Source organism: Balaenoptera acutorostrata, chromosome 1 (genome assembly GCF_949987535.1).
Source record: "Balaenoptera acutorostrata chromosome 1, mBalAcu1.1, whole genome shotgun sequence".
NCBI classification, from domain to species: domain Eukaryota; kingdom Metazoa; phylum Chordata; class Mammalia; order Artiodactyla; family Balaenopteridae; genus Balaenoptera; species Balaenoptera acutorostrata.
Window position 1 is genome coordinate 133,958,820 of NC_080064.1, and position 15,153 is coordinate 133,973,972.

Below are 15,153 nucleotides of genomic sequence, written 5' to 3' on the forward strand. Positions count from 1 at the left end.
GGGAAGATCCCACATGCCGTGGAGCAACTGGGCCCGTGAGCCACAATTACTGAGCCTGCGCGTCTGGAGCCTGTGCTCCGCAACGAGGCTGCGATAGTGAGAGGCCCGCGCACCGCGATGAAGAGTGGCCCCTGCTTGCCGCAACTAGAGAAAGCCCTCACACAGGAACGAAGACCCAATACAGCCATACATACATACATACATACATACATACATACATACATACATAAAATTAAAAAAAAAAAAAAGAGATAGAAGACTTCTACTCTTTCTGAAAAAAAAATTTTGAATATGGAAACTGCAATAACTAAAGTTTATAGTTTATTAGAGCCTCTTACACTCAAGAGATTGCAGAAAAGGGAGCAGGAAGATAATGAAGGGAAAAAAACAAGTGGCAAATACAAATGGCTAAAAGAGAAAAAGAGATGAAGAAAAGATAGAAAAAACTGTACCTATGGGGAAAAAAGGAGAGAAGGAGGACAGGATCAGACTCTCTGAGAAATATCTGGCACAATTTAGAATATCACCAGCAAAAGTGTCAATACCTCTTATGTTTTCTCAACTGTAAGTATAAATGGGTGTAAAAATGGGACTATCACCTGTCTGGTGGGTTGTCCCACCCCAGTTGTAAGGCAACATTTTTCCACTAAATATAACTGAAACCTTAAAATTGGTTAAATATTTCGGAGTCAAAAACAGAAATCATAGCATCTAACCATTTTATGTTTTTACTGCTGTGTTAATAAAACAGGATATTTCACAGTGAAATTACTGCTGTGTTAAAAAACAGGATATTTCAGAGTGCAATTACCTTTTACCAAATAAGATGGGAAGTAGTGAGAACCCCTAACCCTCTTGGGAATAAGCTTTTATTGAATATCATATTTGCCAGACTATGTACTTTCACCCCATTTCTTTTAAATAAACTACAACTCCCTCTCCCACATGCCCAAGGTTAGCTGCTCCAAAATAAAGGCAGTTCTAACAAGAGGTACCTAGGCCTCAGAAAAGTGCCATTAGAGGTAGAGCCGAGTCCCTACCTTGTGGCTTAAAACTCAGTGGAATGGAGTAGAATGCTTACTTTTACCACCTTCTAGAAAGATAACATTTTCTCTTAAAAAAAATTATTTGAGATTATTTATCCCAGATCCCGGGTTGCCTTGTTCACTTTGCATACTTCAATCAATGCTCATCTCCAAGGAAAAAAGGCACAAATATCTACTCTGCTGGATGCACAATTCATGCAAGAAAAATATTATCAAAAGGAAATAATTTATCCTCATATCTTCAAAATAAGAGAGAGAAATAAATCTGACATACCAATAGTTTTCAGTGAATTCACAGAATGAACAGGATCTGTAATGCCAAGGGTCATGCTAAAGAGGAGGCAAGATTGCAAATCCCATGAATCTTTATTGAATTTCAGAACCACATATCCAATTACGATGAATGCCATAGAGAAGCTAATTAATCCGGTTAACACAACCTGTGAAACAAATTCATAACACAGTATTAGATTTAACACCTAAACATGGTATGACTGCATTTACTCTTGTAAGAATCAGATCTCGTTATATATTTTATACAATTACTCGGGAAGATAAATGTAAAAGGTATTCTAGTTTACCTGCCTCAAAGAAACCATCCCTTCCAAACAAATGAAATTCTACCTGACTATGAAAAGACCAATTCACCTATCTTTCTTGTTGCTATTCCAGCTTAATAGTTCTCCACATCAAAATGTTCTAAAATGGAATGCAAATTTTTCTTGCTTCTGTGTAAAACATTTCCTGGTGTTTCTGAAGTGATGATCTGCAGGCCTCCAGGCAGAAAAAAAGGTAAAACAGTGGGCAAAAAGCACATGGCAGCTGATTTGGCTCCCTTATTAAGTGCTTTCTGGAAGAAGCCATGGTCAGCAAACTTTTGTATACATTTCATTGCCCAACGGTTTTCTAACACTACCACATCTGTCAGGGATGCTGGGAAATGTAGCACTATTTTACACTAGGCCCACTACCATTCTATACAAAATACAGTAAGTCACTCTGTTAGTGAGAAAGAAAGGAACAGGCAATCAGCAATGCCTGCCTTAAAAACAGCAACAGAATGCAAAACTTTTAAACAAGCAGAAGGAACAAAAAGGATAAAGAAAACTGAATCAATTGATTTTTTTAAATTTACCTTTAATTTACATACAGTAAAATTCACTCTTCTGATGTATAGTTATATGAGTTTTGACAAATGCATACAGTCATGTAAACATGACCACAATGAAAACACAAAGCAGATCCATCACCCCCAAAAATGTTTTCATGCTGTCCCTTTGTAGTCAGTTTCTTCCCTCATTCCCACTCTCTGGCAACCAATGATCTGTTTTCCAAAGCTATAGCTTTGCCTTTGCTAGAAGGAAGGTCTACGAATGGATGAATGGAATTATACAATATGTACCCTTTCGAGTCTGGTTGCTTTCTCTTAGCAGAATGCATTTGAAATTCTTCCATATTGTGCCTATCAATAGTATTCCATTGTAAGATGTACCACAATTTCTTTATTCATCACTGGCTGAATAACATTTGAGCTGTTTCCAGGCTTTTGAGATTTTTTTTTTTTTTCTTTTTTCTTTTTTGGCTGCACTGCACAGCTTGCAGGATCTTAGTTTCCTGACCAGGGATCAAATCCACGCCTTCTGCAGTGGAAGCGCGGAGCCCTAACCCCTGGACCACCAGGGAATTCCCCAGACTTTTGAGATTATGAATAAAGCTGCCATAAAGATTCACACAGAGGTTTTAGTGTAAATTAAGTTTTCATTTCTCTTGGATAAATACGTAAGAGTGGAATTGCTGGGTCATAAGGCAAGTGTATATTTAACTATATAAGAAACTCCCAGACTGTTTCCCAAAGTGACTGTACCGTTGTGCGATCTCACCGGCAAATGTATGAGAGTTCTAGGTTCTCTGCATTCTTACCACCACTTGGTATTAATCAGGTTTGTTATTTTTGCTGCTGTTGCCATTCTAATAGGAATGTCAGTGGTATCTCAGTATGGTTTTAATTTATATTTCCCTAATAACATTTAAGATGTTGAGCATCTTTCCAAGACATCTACGTATCTTCCTTGGTGTTTCAAATCTGCTAAAATCTTCTTCCCTTCTAAATCTATTTTTAATCACAACAAATATTACCCCCAAAACCCAAAAAAAGCCCAGCAGAGATTCTCAACCTGGATAAAATAACAAAATCCAACTGTACATTATCAAAAAGACATCTAAGTATACGGGCATCAAAATCTTGAAAGTAAAAGAATGGAAAATTTTTAGCAGGCAAATACTAACCAAAAGAAAGCTAGTATAACTATAATAATACCAGATGAAACTGACTTAAGGCAAAGGCATTTATTTGGGACAAAAGGGTAACTAAATAATGAGGAAAAAATTAGGAAAATAACAATACTTCCACAAAAATCAAAGAGTTGATATACAAAGCACATTCTCTGATCACAATGTGACAAGAGAAATGATAATTTAAAAGCCGTATTTGGACATTTAAAAACGACTTTTAAATAATTAACAGGTCAAAGAAAAAAGTATAATAAAATTTAGGTAGGAGGGATAAAAATGAAAACACTTAAATCTAAACATTTGAGGTGAATCTAAAAGAGTTGTTAGAGGAAAACTTAAAACCTTAAATGTACAAAATGCAAAAATAAAAAAGCTAAAAGTCAATCAACTAATACCTAGCTCAAGATGTTAGAAAAAGTACAGAATAAAATCAAAGAAAATAAAATATTTTGAAAAGAAACATAAAATAATCTGGCAAGCATGATTAAGAAAAGAAAGAGAGAGAGAATGCATAAATAAAACAACCAGAGCAGTGAAAACGGACAAATCTACAGATAGACAGCTGAGATGAAGTCAGAGGTGGGATTAGGATCCAGGTTCTGCCGTTTATCAGTCTTGTGACCTCTGAACTACACTCTGCTTATATGTGAAATGGAGATAATAACTCAGTGCCTAGTCCCAGTGGTCACTCAGCAAATATTCATTCCTTCTCCCTCCCCTCAACTCTCTTTAATTAGTGGTTCTGCAGAACGAACAGGATAAAACAACTAAAAATGTGAGATTTATGAATTATTAATCTTCTTTCTAGAGAGACAGATTCTCTGTCAACATGAATAAGCAAGAATGGACCATAATTTGTCTTAAAATGTGTTCTTACCTGCCAAAACACATTCTTGAGAATATAGAAGTCCACATCCAAAGCAGCCATAAATATAATTAAAGGTGAAAAATAACAATAAAGTGAAAAACTTGGTGTTCTTAGAAGAGGGTAGACGACTTGGTGCATCTAAAGTAACAAAGGCAAACAAGAAGTTAGTTTGCTACCATTCTGAAGTATTAGAAATTAAATTGATGCTCTGTCAATCAATATAAATTTTATAACATTCCAATTTGCAACTAATGAGAGATTATCTACAAGGCCAGTCCTGGGGGTCTTGTGGTAGATTTCTCCATCTAACTAACCATCCACATGAGTTAAATGCATAGTCCTCTATTCACCAGAAACGTATGTGAGTTTAGGCTACACAAACATTGCTTGTGGTAAGCAATCAGTATTGTCAAAAGTCGTACTTCACCATCGGTGATCCCTGAGGGGATTTTAGGTGGTTCACAGATAGGTATTTTTTATTTGACTGTTAGGTAATTATTTTAATTTGCATAAGAGGAAAAAAAGAACTTTGCATGGATACTTGGGATTTCACAGATATTTGTTTAGGATTTTAAAATCTTTCAGTGAGTCAAGTAGAGAAAAATAATACCTAGATAATAGTACAGATCGTGTATATAGGACATAAATCATGAAGGTTATACACAGATGAATGGAAAACACTAACAACAACGACTGAAGTGCTGTAAATATTCCCTCCTCAAAAGTCTTTGGCCCAATTAATAGTTTAATCTTCACTGCTTAACATCTCTGTGCCTCAGTTTCCTCATCAGTAAAATGGGAACAGAGTACCTAATTCCATTGGGTTGCTGTGAGGATGAATGAATTAACTCAAGAGTTAATAATAAGTTAATACATTTATTAAAAAAAAAACAAAGAACTTAAAAGGGAGCCTGGCACATAGTTAACACTCAAAAGATGTTAGTTGTGTGGTGTTTCAGAAGAATAACAAGAAGGCTTTTACAATCCTAAATAGGTACAAGCATTGTCTCCATTTTTTTTTAAATAAAAGAATGAGTGGAGACAAACTGTTGTTGATCACACAGCTATACATTTGAAATCATGTCAATAAATTAAATTAATGAAGTTTTTCTTGGATCTATATTATGTTTCATATGATACACGCTTTGCATTTAATCTGGCAGTTAGAAAATAGTAACCTTGCTTCATCATGACAGTAACTGCTGCCTTTTGTAACTAGAGTCTCCGAGGGTGCTGAAGACAATAGCAGGGGAGAGTCCAGCGTATGTACAGGGGAAGGAAACAAGAGTAAGGACCAAAGGCAGGTGACGAAGAACCCAAGAATGCAATCACATTTTACTCACTTCCAAATTACTGCTTTATTTTAAGCCTCTCTAATTTGTTTCCTTTCTTGGATGGTTTTTCATTTTCAAAAATTTAACACCAGATAAATTTTTCTCAGTAGCTCCTCACATAAAAAAAAAATAATTCCACTCATTCAGGGATGGGGATGGGAGTTGACCTTGTTTTTGGTCTTTGTTCTTTAATCTATCCTCTAATTTTTCGTATGTACGTCACCTCAACAAAATTGTAGGCCAGTTGTCCTATCAAAAATCCAACAAGAGAAAGAATCGTCAAGACAATGACTTCAGAATTCTTTAAAAATGCCCTCAGAAGTCCTAAAAAAAAAAAAAAAGACATGTATGTGTTATTTAGACATAAGGTATGGTTTAAAAACAATTTAATATTACCTCTCTCTAGGTATTTGATTTTAAACTTCCTCTGAATGTCATATCATCATGAATAAATAACTGACAGCTGTTAGAAATGCTGTCTCTTAGTATAAGACACACATAATGAGGCATCACTCATAGGTGAGTTTGGAAAATACTGAAGTTTCAACAACCTCCCATTTGCCCACCCAGTGGCACGTTAGGATCACTGTATGGGTATCTTGCCTATGGATCTGATGATGAGAAATTATGAAAAACCAAATTTCATATCTACAAAGTATGCCTTATATTAATCATTACTCCTCCTAAGCTACAGTAACATATATTCTATAGTTTTCTTAAAAGCCAGAAATACTTTTAACTGAGATCTAACCATAGGGAAAACTGCCTTCACCAGCAAGTGTCAAAAGACACTAGCTATCCTATTTATATGCATTTTCTTGCCTTAAAACTCCCTACTCTAAGATTTTTCAGCTCATTACCTCCTGAGGCAATATATCGACTATAATCCAATTAATTTATGCCTAAGGCAAGACTCACTGGCATCTCAGAGTCTGCATTTCCTTCCTTCCAGCCAGAGGTCATGACAAATCAGTAAATATTTTTTGAATACTTCTTATGCATAAGGCTAGCCAAAGAAATGTTTCTCAAGCTATTTCTGCAATGCCCTTTACTGCTGGAGCACTTGTCTCTAGGTAATCATAAAGGATCCAAAGCTAGCGAAATTCATGGTCAACAGCACCTCCTAGTACCAAAAGGGACCAAGGTCACTAATCAGTGTTTTAAAGACCCCAGAGAAAGCAATTTCATTCCCTGAAATGAGTAAAATTGAAGTTCTTCATGCGTGTGTGCTTCGTTGTTTGTTTCTTTATAGTCTTCCTAGTTCCAGAAAGGATTTTAAAGCAGCTGACATTTTTCCCAAATAAAAAAATTTTTAAGGGGACTAGAAAATTTTCTCTAATCGCTAGCATTGAATTATGGAATAATGCATGTGTTTTTTAATACGTTATTTTATCTGCATGAGTATCATTCACCATACCTATCGAATTCTTAATCATTGTTTAAGAGACCTTACAGGTGAGGCTTTTCCTAATTCCCCACTAGGGGGTGGGGTGGGTGGTGCATCTTCCCTAAAGAAAAATCACATAAAAGCTATACTAGAATGGACAAAATTGATGATGTTAACTAAGCAAATTATAAACCATATATCTGAGTTCTATTTGCCCCATTTGCCATCCCCTCATCCCAGATATTTTGGTCACGTTAGGCCTGGCAGGGAATCAGGCAGCCAAGCAGTGTAAGGCTCTCCCTCTCCCTTGTTCCCAGAGATTCTGGACCATACCTTTATAGTTATACTAACAACACTGCATTGTAATTATCTGTCTGCCTGTCTCCCCCACGAGAGGTCTCCTTGAGCTTAAGGACTATCTTATTCTCCACACTGCTGTGCCCAGCAAATGTCACTGAATGAAGGAGCACAGTAAAGGTGATACTTACAAATAAATGAAACAAGACTAATAGCATTCACTAACATCTTATAATTTCACTGGTCCCCTTCTTTTGTTATAGTTGTGATTACATTCTGCAGTAAGAAAGGTTCAGAGGGCAGAGGAGAGATGAGGTATAAAAACGACCACCTACCTCCCAAAACAACAGTGGAACATACAAGAATTGGGAAATGCCCCTTTGTTGGCATGTAGTCAGCTGACCGTCCACAGAGTAAATCAGGCTGGTTACCTTCTTTTTGCACCCAAAAGGACACGTTTGCTTTTGCCATTGCTTTTTCAGTCCCAACTGATGAACCTGGATGAGAGTTACTGTTGACACTTTCACTAGTACAGACTAATCCGTTATGATACACAAAAAAGAAGAAAATGAGACTTGCCAGGACCCAATCCATCCACATTCTTTCTACCTAAGATTATATATACCATACTCAGATCTGAGCACATGTCTTCTTGCCACAAGGTACATGTTAATACTGCCTGTTGCACCTTCGCTCTAAGAACATTAACAGCAATGTTAGTTTCTTCCTCATACTGCTCCGTGTGTATGGGGGAGGGATTGTATTGATTTTTGCCCATACCATTTATTGTACGATATGGTAATGTTTGCCTTCCCCATTGCACAGTGAGTTTCTTGAGGGTCAGGGCTGACTATTGATTTTCCTTAAGGCTGTGCACACAGTATGTGGCACACAATAGGCTCTCCATAAATATTTGATGAACTGAACTCTCTGAGGGGGAACTCTTTCTCCACGGGTACAAATCATTCTAGAATTTTCTTTTACTACTGCAATCCCTTGTCCCTTTTTTCCTCTCTCAGGCCCCTCCAAATCCAAAATGGCAAATGAGAAACAAGGTCAAAGCTGAGTCACACCAGTTAAGGTCGGGGATGGGGAAGGATGTGAATAACAAAGGAAGAGACGAAAGTTGAGCTCTGCTCATATGGTAGCTTTGAGTGAATTAGAAAAAGTCTCCCTTGCTAACAACAGGGCACATGGCTTGGCACATGAATAACAGGCTGGACTTCAGCCCCAATACCCACCCCACCTCAGCTGCCACCTTTGTGTAGGACATGGCTTGCACAAATCTATGTGGGGTCCTGAGAAGGGCTCATTCTTTTTTTCTTTTCCTTGCAGCTAGACTTAACCTAAAATTCCTGGAGGCTCCTGAAGTATCCCCAATAATAATATGTGGAGCTCATCTCTGGATATTTATTTGCATTTGTTTGGTCTGCAAGCCACAATGATTCTGGTGTGAAGCAGAGGGTGGGCCAGAGATGGGATTCAAAGTGTTGTATCTTCAAACCTGTTCCTCAAGTAGCACTTCACATCCTTGGCACCTTCACAGCCCACTCATCATTACTCAAATCAAGTTCTCTAAACTATTAAGACCAGCAATACCTTCTGCCAAAGCTAAGCAGGTTCAGAGTTGAAATCAAGATGAAGGCACTCGAAATCACAAAAAATGCTCAGCTCTGTGTCTGTTTGCCACAGACGGTACTGCCAACTGATTTCACATGAAAGCCGTTTCCACGCCTAATTCCTATTGGTTTCTTGCCAACTTACTTTCATTCTGATTGGTTACACACATTATCCCCACCCCCAATCCAGAAGAAGCTAAGTGATCCCAGTTCCAGGGAAGTTTGCATTTCTTAATGCTTAAGCTGTGTCTATATTTACAACTGTTTTAACTGATTTTCTCTGCCTGATGTAATGGCTGAGATGGTCATGGACCATGTAGATGGAACCTCCTCCTATACGGTTTTTTAATATATACTGTCTTTCTTTCTTCAACCCTAACCCTTTTCAACACTGATTTGTCTCCCCTCTGACCTTTTCATTCATCCTTTTCTGTTTTCTCTTTTTTCCATCTCTCTTTTCTTTTCAGTGGAGTTTTGCCTTTTCCTCCTTAACTCCTATTTGTCATTGGCTTTTGGTCCTTGAAGAAACACTATCACCCATTCTTCACAGAACAAATGCATCCCAAATTCTGTGATGCCTAACATGTGATATTTTTACCTCAAATCTAATCATTAAAAACAAATACAGCATAAATTTAAACAAATGAACAAGTTATTAATTTGTAGTTTACTTTCAAGAAAGTTATTTTGTGACAATGAAATTCTACCCTCTCATCCCTGTGCCACACTAATCAAATCCTCTTCCCTTGGGCACCAAGGATAATACCACAGCAGTGAGATTACTAACTCTATCGTCAATCTTCTCCGTCACTATATTAAGGAAACGTGAATAAAAAGAAGTCCCAATTCCTACCTGAGACTAAGTAGTATCAGTCAACAGCTCTATGTCTCCCTCTGACCGCAGCAACCACCACTGGCACTCAACGCCATTCCCCTAAAATAGATGTTTGACAGCATTTTGTTGCTGTCATCTGCTATGGTTCTTTTAAGCCACTGGGTCCCCCCCTACCATAAATCCCAAGGACCATGTTGAAAAAAAAATGTCTTATTCTCAGGCTGTCTCCTGAGAGACCCATTCCTTACTCATTCCCATCCTGCCCTTACTGAACTCTTCTGGTTACCAAGTTCACTACTCTTTCTCCCATTTTCATCTTAACCTTATCTACATTGCTTGTCACCTTGATTTCTCTCCTCCACTGCAATGCCTCAGGTCACTCTGAGTCATGTCCTTCCAGTTCTATCTAGTTCCTATCCCAATGCTGTCCTCTCAGGCTCACCTGGGTCACCTAGACCCTCCAGGTAAGACTCATGCAGTTTTACATTTCAAAAGTCAGATTCTCCATGGCTTTTGGAAAAATACTCATACCTCAAGAAAACTTGAACAAAATTCACAGAGTCGGCTCTAGGTTACATATAGTTCTGAGAGCTACAGATAGCACGTAACTAAAATACACAGAGATGATCACATTTTTCTACATAACAGTATTTCCCATAGAGTAAAAAAGAAAGCAATAATAAATGTATATTTCACCATTTTTGGTAGAGCCAGTTGAATAGACTTTGGTGGCTTTGAATGTTGAGAGGTGAGAGGCTTTCCAGTGTGTTTCCCCCAAACTCCATCTTTTGATGATAGACTATACTGTCTGACTGAGACAGGCACATGACAGGTTGATTAGTCATAGTTCCCCATCCCTCTAACACTGATTGGTTCAGAGCATGGGACTCAGACAAGACCAGTCAGATGATGCCTTGATACATATACCATTATTGGGAGAGAGCTGTTCTCTCTCCATCTGAGTTTAGTTGTGGTGATGACTGCCTAGAACAGCTAGAGGCCACCTTCCCAGCTGCACTGAGAAAGCCCACCTCAAGTCTGAGGCTGAGAAAAGCCTGAGTCTGAAAGTTTCCATGACATACCACCTGGATCTCTGAGGTCTTAAAAAATGACCTCACAATCCTGCCTGAGATTTTATCTTTTCTCTGAAGCCATTTCTTAGTTTGAGAATTTTTTGCCATCTAGAAAGGCTAGAAATGAGAACTAATTTTATTCTCAAACCTAGCAAGTACTGAATCCTTTATATTTCTTTTAAATTTTATTTGAAAACTGAACTGTTCCTTTTCAGCTCATATGTCTCCTCTCATATTTTAGTAGGAGAATCCAGGTGGCAGTTGAACACTGGAAAAGTCCTTAGCAGGATCACTGAGTTCATTACTTAGACAAAAGTGTGGCCAAACTTACCACCATCACATAACAAGGGCCCCTTTTCTCCAGCTTCTAATAACATTCTCCTCTCTTTCCTGTAAATTCCCACTAATAGCCTCCTCGACAGCCTTAAAGATTCTGCTAATAATCTAAGGCCCTGCAGGCTTTCACTAAGACTCTCCTCTGGCCCCTTCCAGCATCTGCCTACTACCCAGTCCCAAAATGGCAATGCCACATTTTAGGGTTTGTTATGTCAATTTCTCACTTCCTGGTTCCAAAATTTTTATGCTATACATTGCTGCATAACAAACAGACACAAACCTTAGTAGTTTAGAACAACAATCATTTATTTGGCTGAGATCAACAATTTCGGCAGGGCTCAACAGAGGCTTGTCTCTGCTCCGTACAGCATTGGCTGTGGTGGCTCCACTGGAGGATCCACTTCCAAGATGACTCACCCGTATCACTGATGACTGCTGGCTGGAGCTCAGCCAGGGCCTCAGCGCCTGTCCATATGGCTCTCTCCAAGGCAGCATCTCAAGGGAACTAGGTAGAAACTGTATCACCTTTTATCTTTTATGATCTATGGAAATCACATAGTATTACTTCTACTGTAATCACAGGCCTACCCAGGTTCATGATGAGAGAACAGAGACCCACCTCCCTACGTGAAGAATGTCATGACCGTGGGATGGGAGATGTGACCATCTTGGAAAATACAATCTATCACAAATTAGATGAAACATTGGGATGGATTATCAGCCCTTTATAATTTGGGGCATCATGGTAACCTAAGTAGCAGTCTGACTGCTTTAGCTCAGTCTAGAGCAGTAGTTATCAAAGGGTAGACCATGTGCCAGTTGTGATTCATGACAAAAGTTCCATCATATATAGCAAAATGAAAACATAAAAGTCTATAATAAAACTTAATTTATTCAACTTAAAGAGTAGAGCCTTATACTGAGATCATATCTTCCCCTTTTTTGGTGTTAATATGTCTTTTCTTTTATTAAATGATAGCGATAATAGCTGTTTTCTTAATGATGTCATACCGATCTCCTCCCTCTTTTTTTTTGCTTTAGTTTTTCAGTCAATGAAAAAAAATACAAAAGCCTAAGGAACCACTATCTAGAAGTTATCAGAACACTTAATGTAGCCTTTGCTTTACTACCTCTCAAATAATGTGATTTAATTTACTAGTATGCACCTTGAAATAGTAATTAATTACTCTGTGGGTGTGTGGAAAAAGTCATGCAGCTACTTGAGTAATAGCTAAAACTCAAAGTATAAGGACCTTTCACACTCCTGTGAATATACTTATAATTCAATGCAACAATAGGTCACAAGACATATCGTATCTCTCAAAACATACTAAAGTAATAGATCTATAGATATAAATGTATATTCAGACTGTCACATCAATGAAATCTTTGAAATGAGATCCAGGAATTCCTTGGTAATCACTAGGTTCATATGCCTAAAAAGTAAGGTGGCATTCAAGAAGAAAGTTTAAAAATAGACAATTAGAGAAGAAACTAGATATACAGTCATAATGCTAGACGTGTGTGTGGCTTGTCTTCTGGAGGAGCAGGAGTTGAAATGGGGCACTGGCACTAGCAAAATATGGAGAAAAGGATTCAGGATTCATTTCTATAAAGGTGAACAAGCTTTATAAATGAATGAAGACTACTGAGTTCTATGAAAAACGTGGCACCGAAAGAGAATTCATTCAACTATTATTTACTAACTTACTATGTTATAGGTTCTTTAGGAATGAAGAAAAACAAGACAAAGCCCCTACCCTCAAAAAGCTCGTAGTTCACATGTGAACAATTAAATAGAATACAGTATGAAGCTATTAATGCTATGCGTGCCCCAAAGAAGGAGGGATTAATTCTTCCTAACATTGGGGATAAAGGTCATGGAATGGAAAATTACAGATTGCCTCGCCAAGGGTCAGGATTGACTTTTTTTTCAGCTTTATTGAGGTATAATTGACAATATAATTGAATATTGTCATATTCGAGATCAAGGCTCAGAAAATGTAGAATTAGAGTAGAAATGACAAAAACGGCACCTGGCCTTTTCCCAAATTATTGCGATGCTTAAAGATAATAGACTTCTCACAATCTACAATATTAAGGGAATGGAGCAGACAAAGGTCTTCTTTGCACTACTCCATAAACACCCACTGGATCTACCAGAGAGGGGAGTGAGAGTCATTGCCCTTTTCTTCTGCTTAAGGCAACTGAAACTGAATTGCTCATACATTAAAAAAAGATCTCAAAACTTTTAAATTTGTGAGACAGTGTTACCTCAAAATCATGGTTGAGAAAATGCCAACTGACAAGGAATTACTGAATTGCTCATTTCTTTTCCTTCCCCTCAACAACGAAAAACTAGCTTTCAGGATGGGACAAAGAAGAGAATTATTTTCTTTCTATAAAACTTTTCCGGAAAGTCACAGAGTAGTAGAAGGTTCAGGGACTCTTAGACAAAGTAGAAAAAAGGACATTCCAAATCACTAATATGAAACCAACAATGATACCTAAAATGTAGGTAGTATAAAACAAAAGGAAAATGGCATGTAGTACAGATATAATAACTATATTGCTAAACCTACTGAGTAGGGGAAATCTAAATATAAAACTAAACAGATTTGTATTTATTAATTTAAAGACAAGGGTGTTAAAGAAACAGGAAGATTTACTAAGAGACTATATCCCACCTTAAAGGTGAATTTTAATTTGGACATAAAAAAGTAATAGTTGTATAAGCAGAGGACCCTGATCCAAACCATCCTTAATATTTCCTTGCTCCAGAATGTCATCCCATAGCTTTCCTTCTGAGAGAGGGAGAACAAATTTTCCTTCTGGAAATGGCCAATATGTCTTTTTTTTTTTTTTAATAGAATTCCTCACTTGAACAGAAATTTCCTGCCTCAGTTACACAGAAAATTGTTAGATTCTCTAAGTAGCTTTTAAAGCTTCCATATGGTCTTTGTGAGTGACTCACAGCCAAGTGCTCTCTGGAAGGAGCACGTGGAACTCACATGAAACTGACTTGCGGAGGCAGAGGCAAGGCCAGAGAGTCTGGACATAAGCATGCTGAATGGGGTAAAACAAAACGAGGGTGATTTAACTTCATACTTAAACATTTTTATAAAACCCCACATCTATTTAACTTCAGTCGGCATGAATAGGTTTGCCTTTATAGATATAGAAGAAGATGCGGCCTTTTATAAGACTTCTTTTCTGACCATGGCTTAGAATACAGATTTGGCACTCTTCCCTTGACCTGAAAGGAAGCAGATTTTTAAATTACATTTAATTAGCTTGCTACAGAAAACAAAAATGAAGCCAGTTTTTAAAAACAATGGGCATGAAATAAAGCATAACGTCCAAGGCTGAACCAGTCATTAATGAAACCTTGATGTTTGTATGTCAATTCAAGTATTCCCACCTTTTTGTTTTAATATTTAAAGCTGTGAGATCACACTTACATAATCAGTATTACTGTTCCTAATTCAGCCATGTGAATAAACTGCTTAACCTCATGTGTCTGCACTTTCTTCATTGTAAAACAAGGGGGTCGTTTCAGAGGTTTCATCAAGATCTAACATTTCTATAATATGAACATGCAAGATACTGGGGTGCTTGGAGGGGACAGAGAGGACTTGGGTAAAGAGGCAATTTTTTTAAATTGAAGTATAGTATATTTACAATGTTGTGTTAATTTCTGCTGTACAGAAAGTGATTCAGTTATACATATATATGTATATATACACATATATATTCTTTTTCATATTCTTTTCCATTATGGTTTATTACAGAATATTGACTATAGTTCCCTCTGCTATACAGTAGAACCTTGTTGTTTATCCATTCTATATATAATAGTTTGCATCTGCTAATTACAAACTCCCAATCCATCCCTCCCCCAAGCCCCTCCCCTTGGCAAACACAAGCCTGTTCTCTATGTCTGTGAGTCTGTTTCTGTTTCGTAGATAAGTTCATTTGTGTCATATTTTAGATTCCACATATACATGATATCATCGTATTTGCCTTTCTCTTTCTCTAGGTCCATTCATATTGCTGCAAATGGCAT

General features: G+C 37.5%; 1 protein-coding gene across 2 annotated transcripts in view; it reads right to left on the bottom strand.

Annotated features, from left to right (window-relative positions):
- The window catches only part of LOC103001493 (ankyrin repeat domain-containing protein 45), a 151,247-nt gene that overhangs the window by 81,892 nt on the left and 54,202 nt on the right, over nt 1-15,153 (bottom strand). The window contains exons 6-9 of one of the 2 annotated variants that reach the window (XM_007165340.2): nt 7,560-7,721; nt 5,764-5,864; nt 4,216-4,344; nt 1,321-1,486 (exon numbers count right to left, since the gene is read on the bottom strand). In XM_007165340.2, the coding sequence (XP_007165402.2) occupies nt 1,321-1,486; nt 4,216-4,344; nt 5,764-5,864; nt 7,560-7,721 (558 nt within the window). Of the gene's footprint in view, nt 1-1,320; nt 1,487-4,215; nt 4,345-5,763; nt 5,865-7,559; nt 7,722-11,372; nt 14,344-15,153 lie in introns of those variants that run through there. The other variant, XM_057527703.1, reaches the window with a different exon arrangement.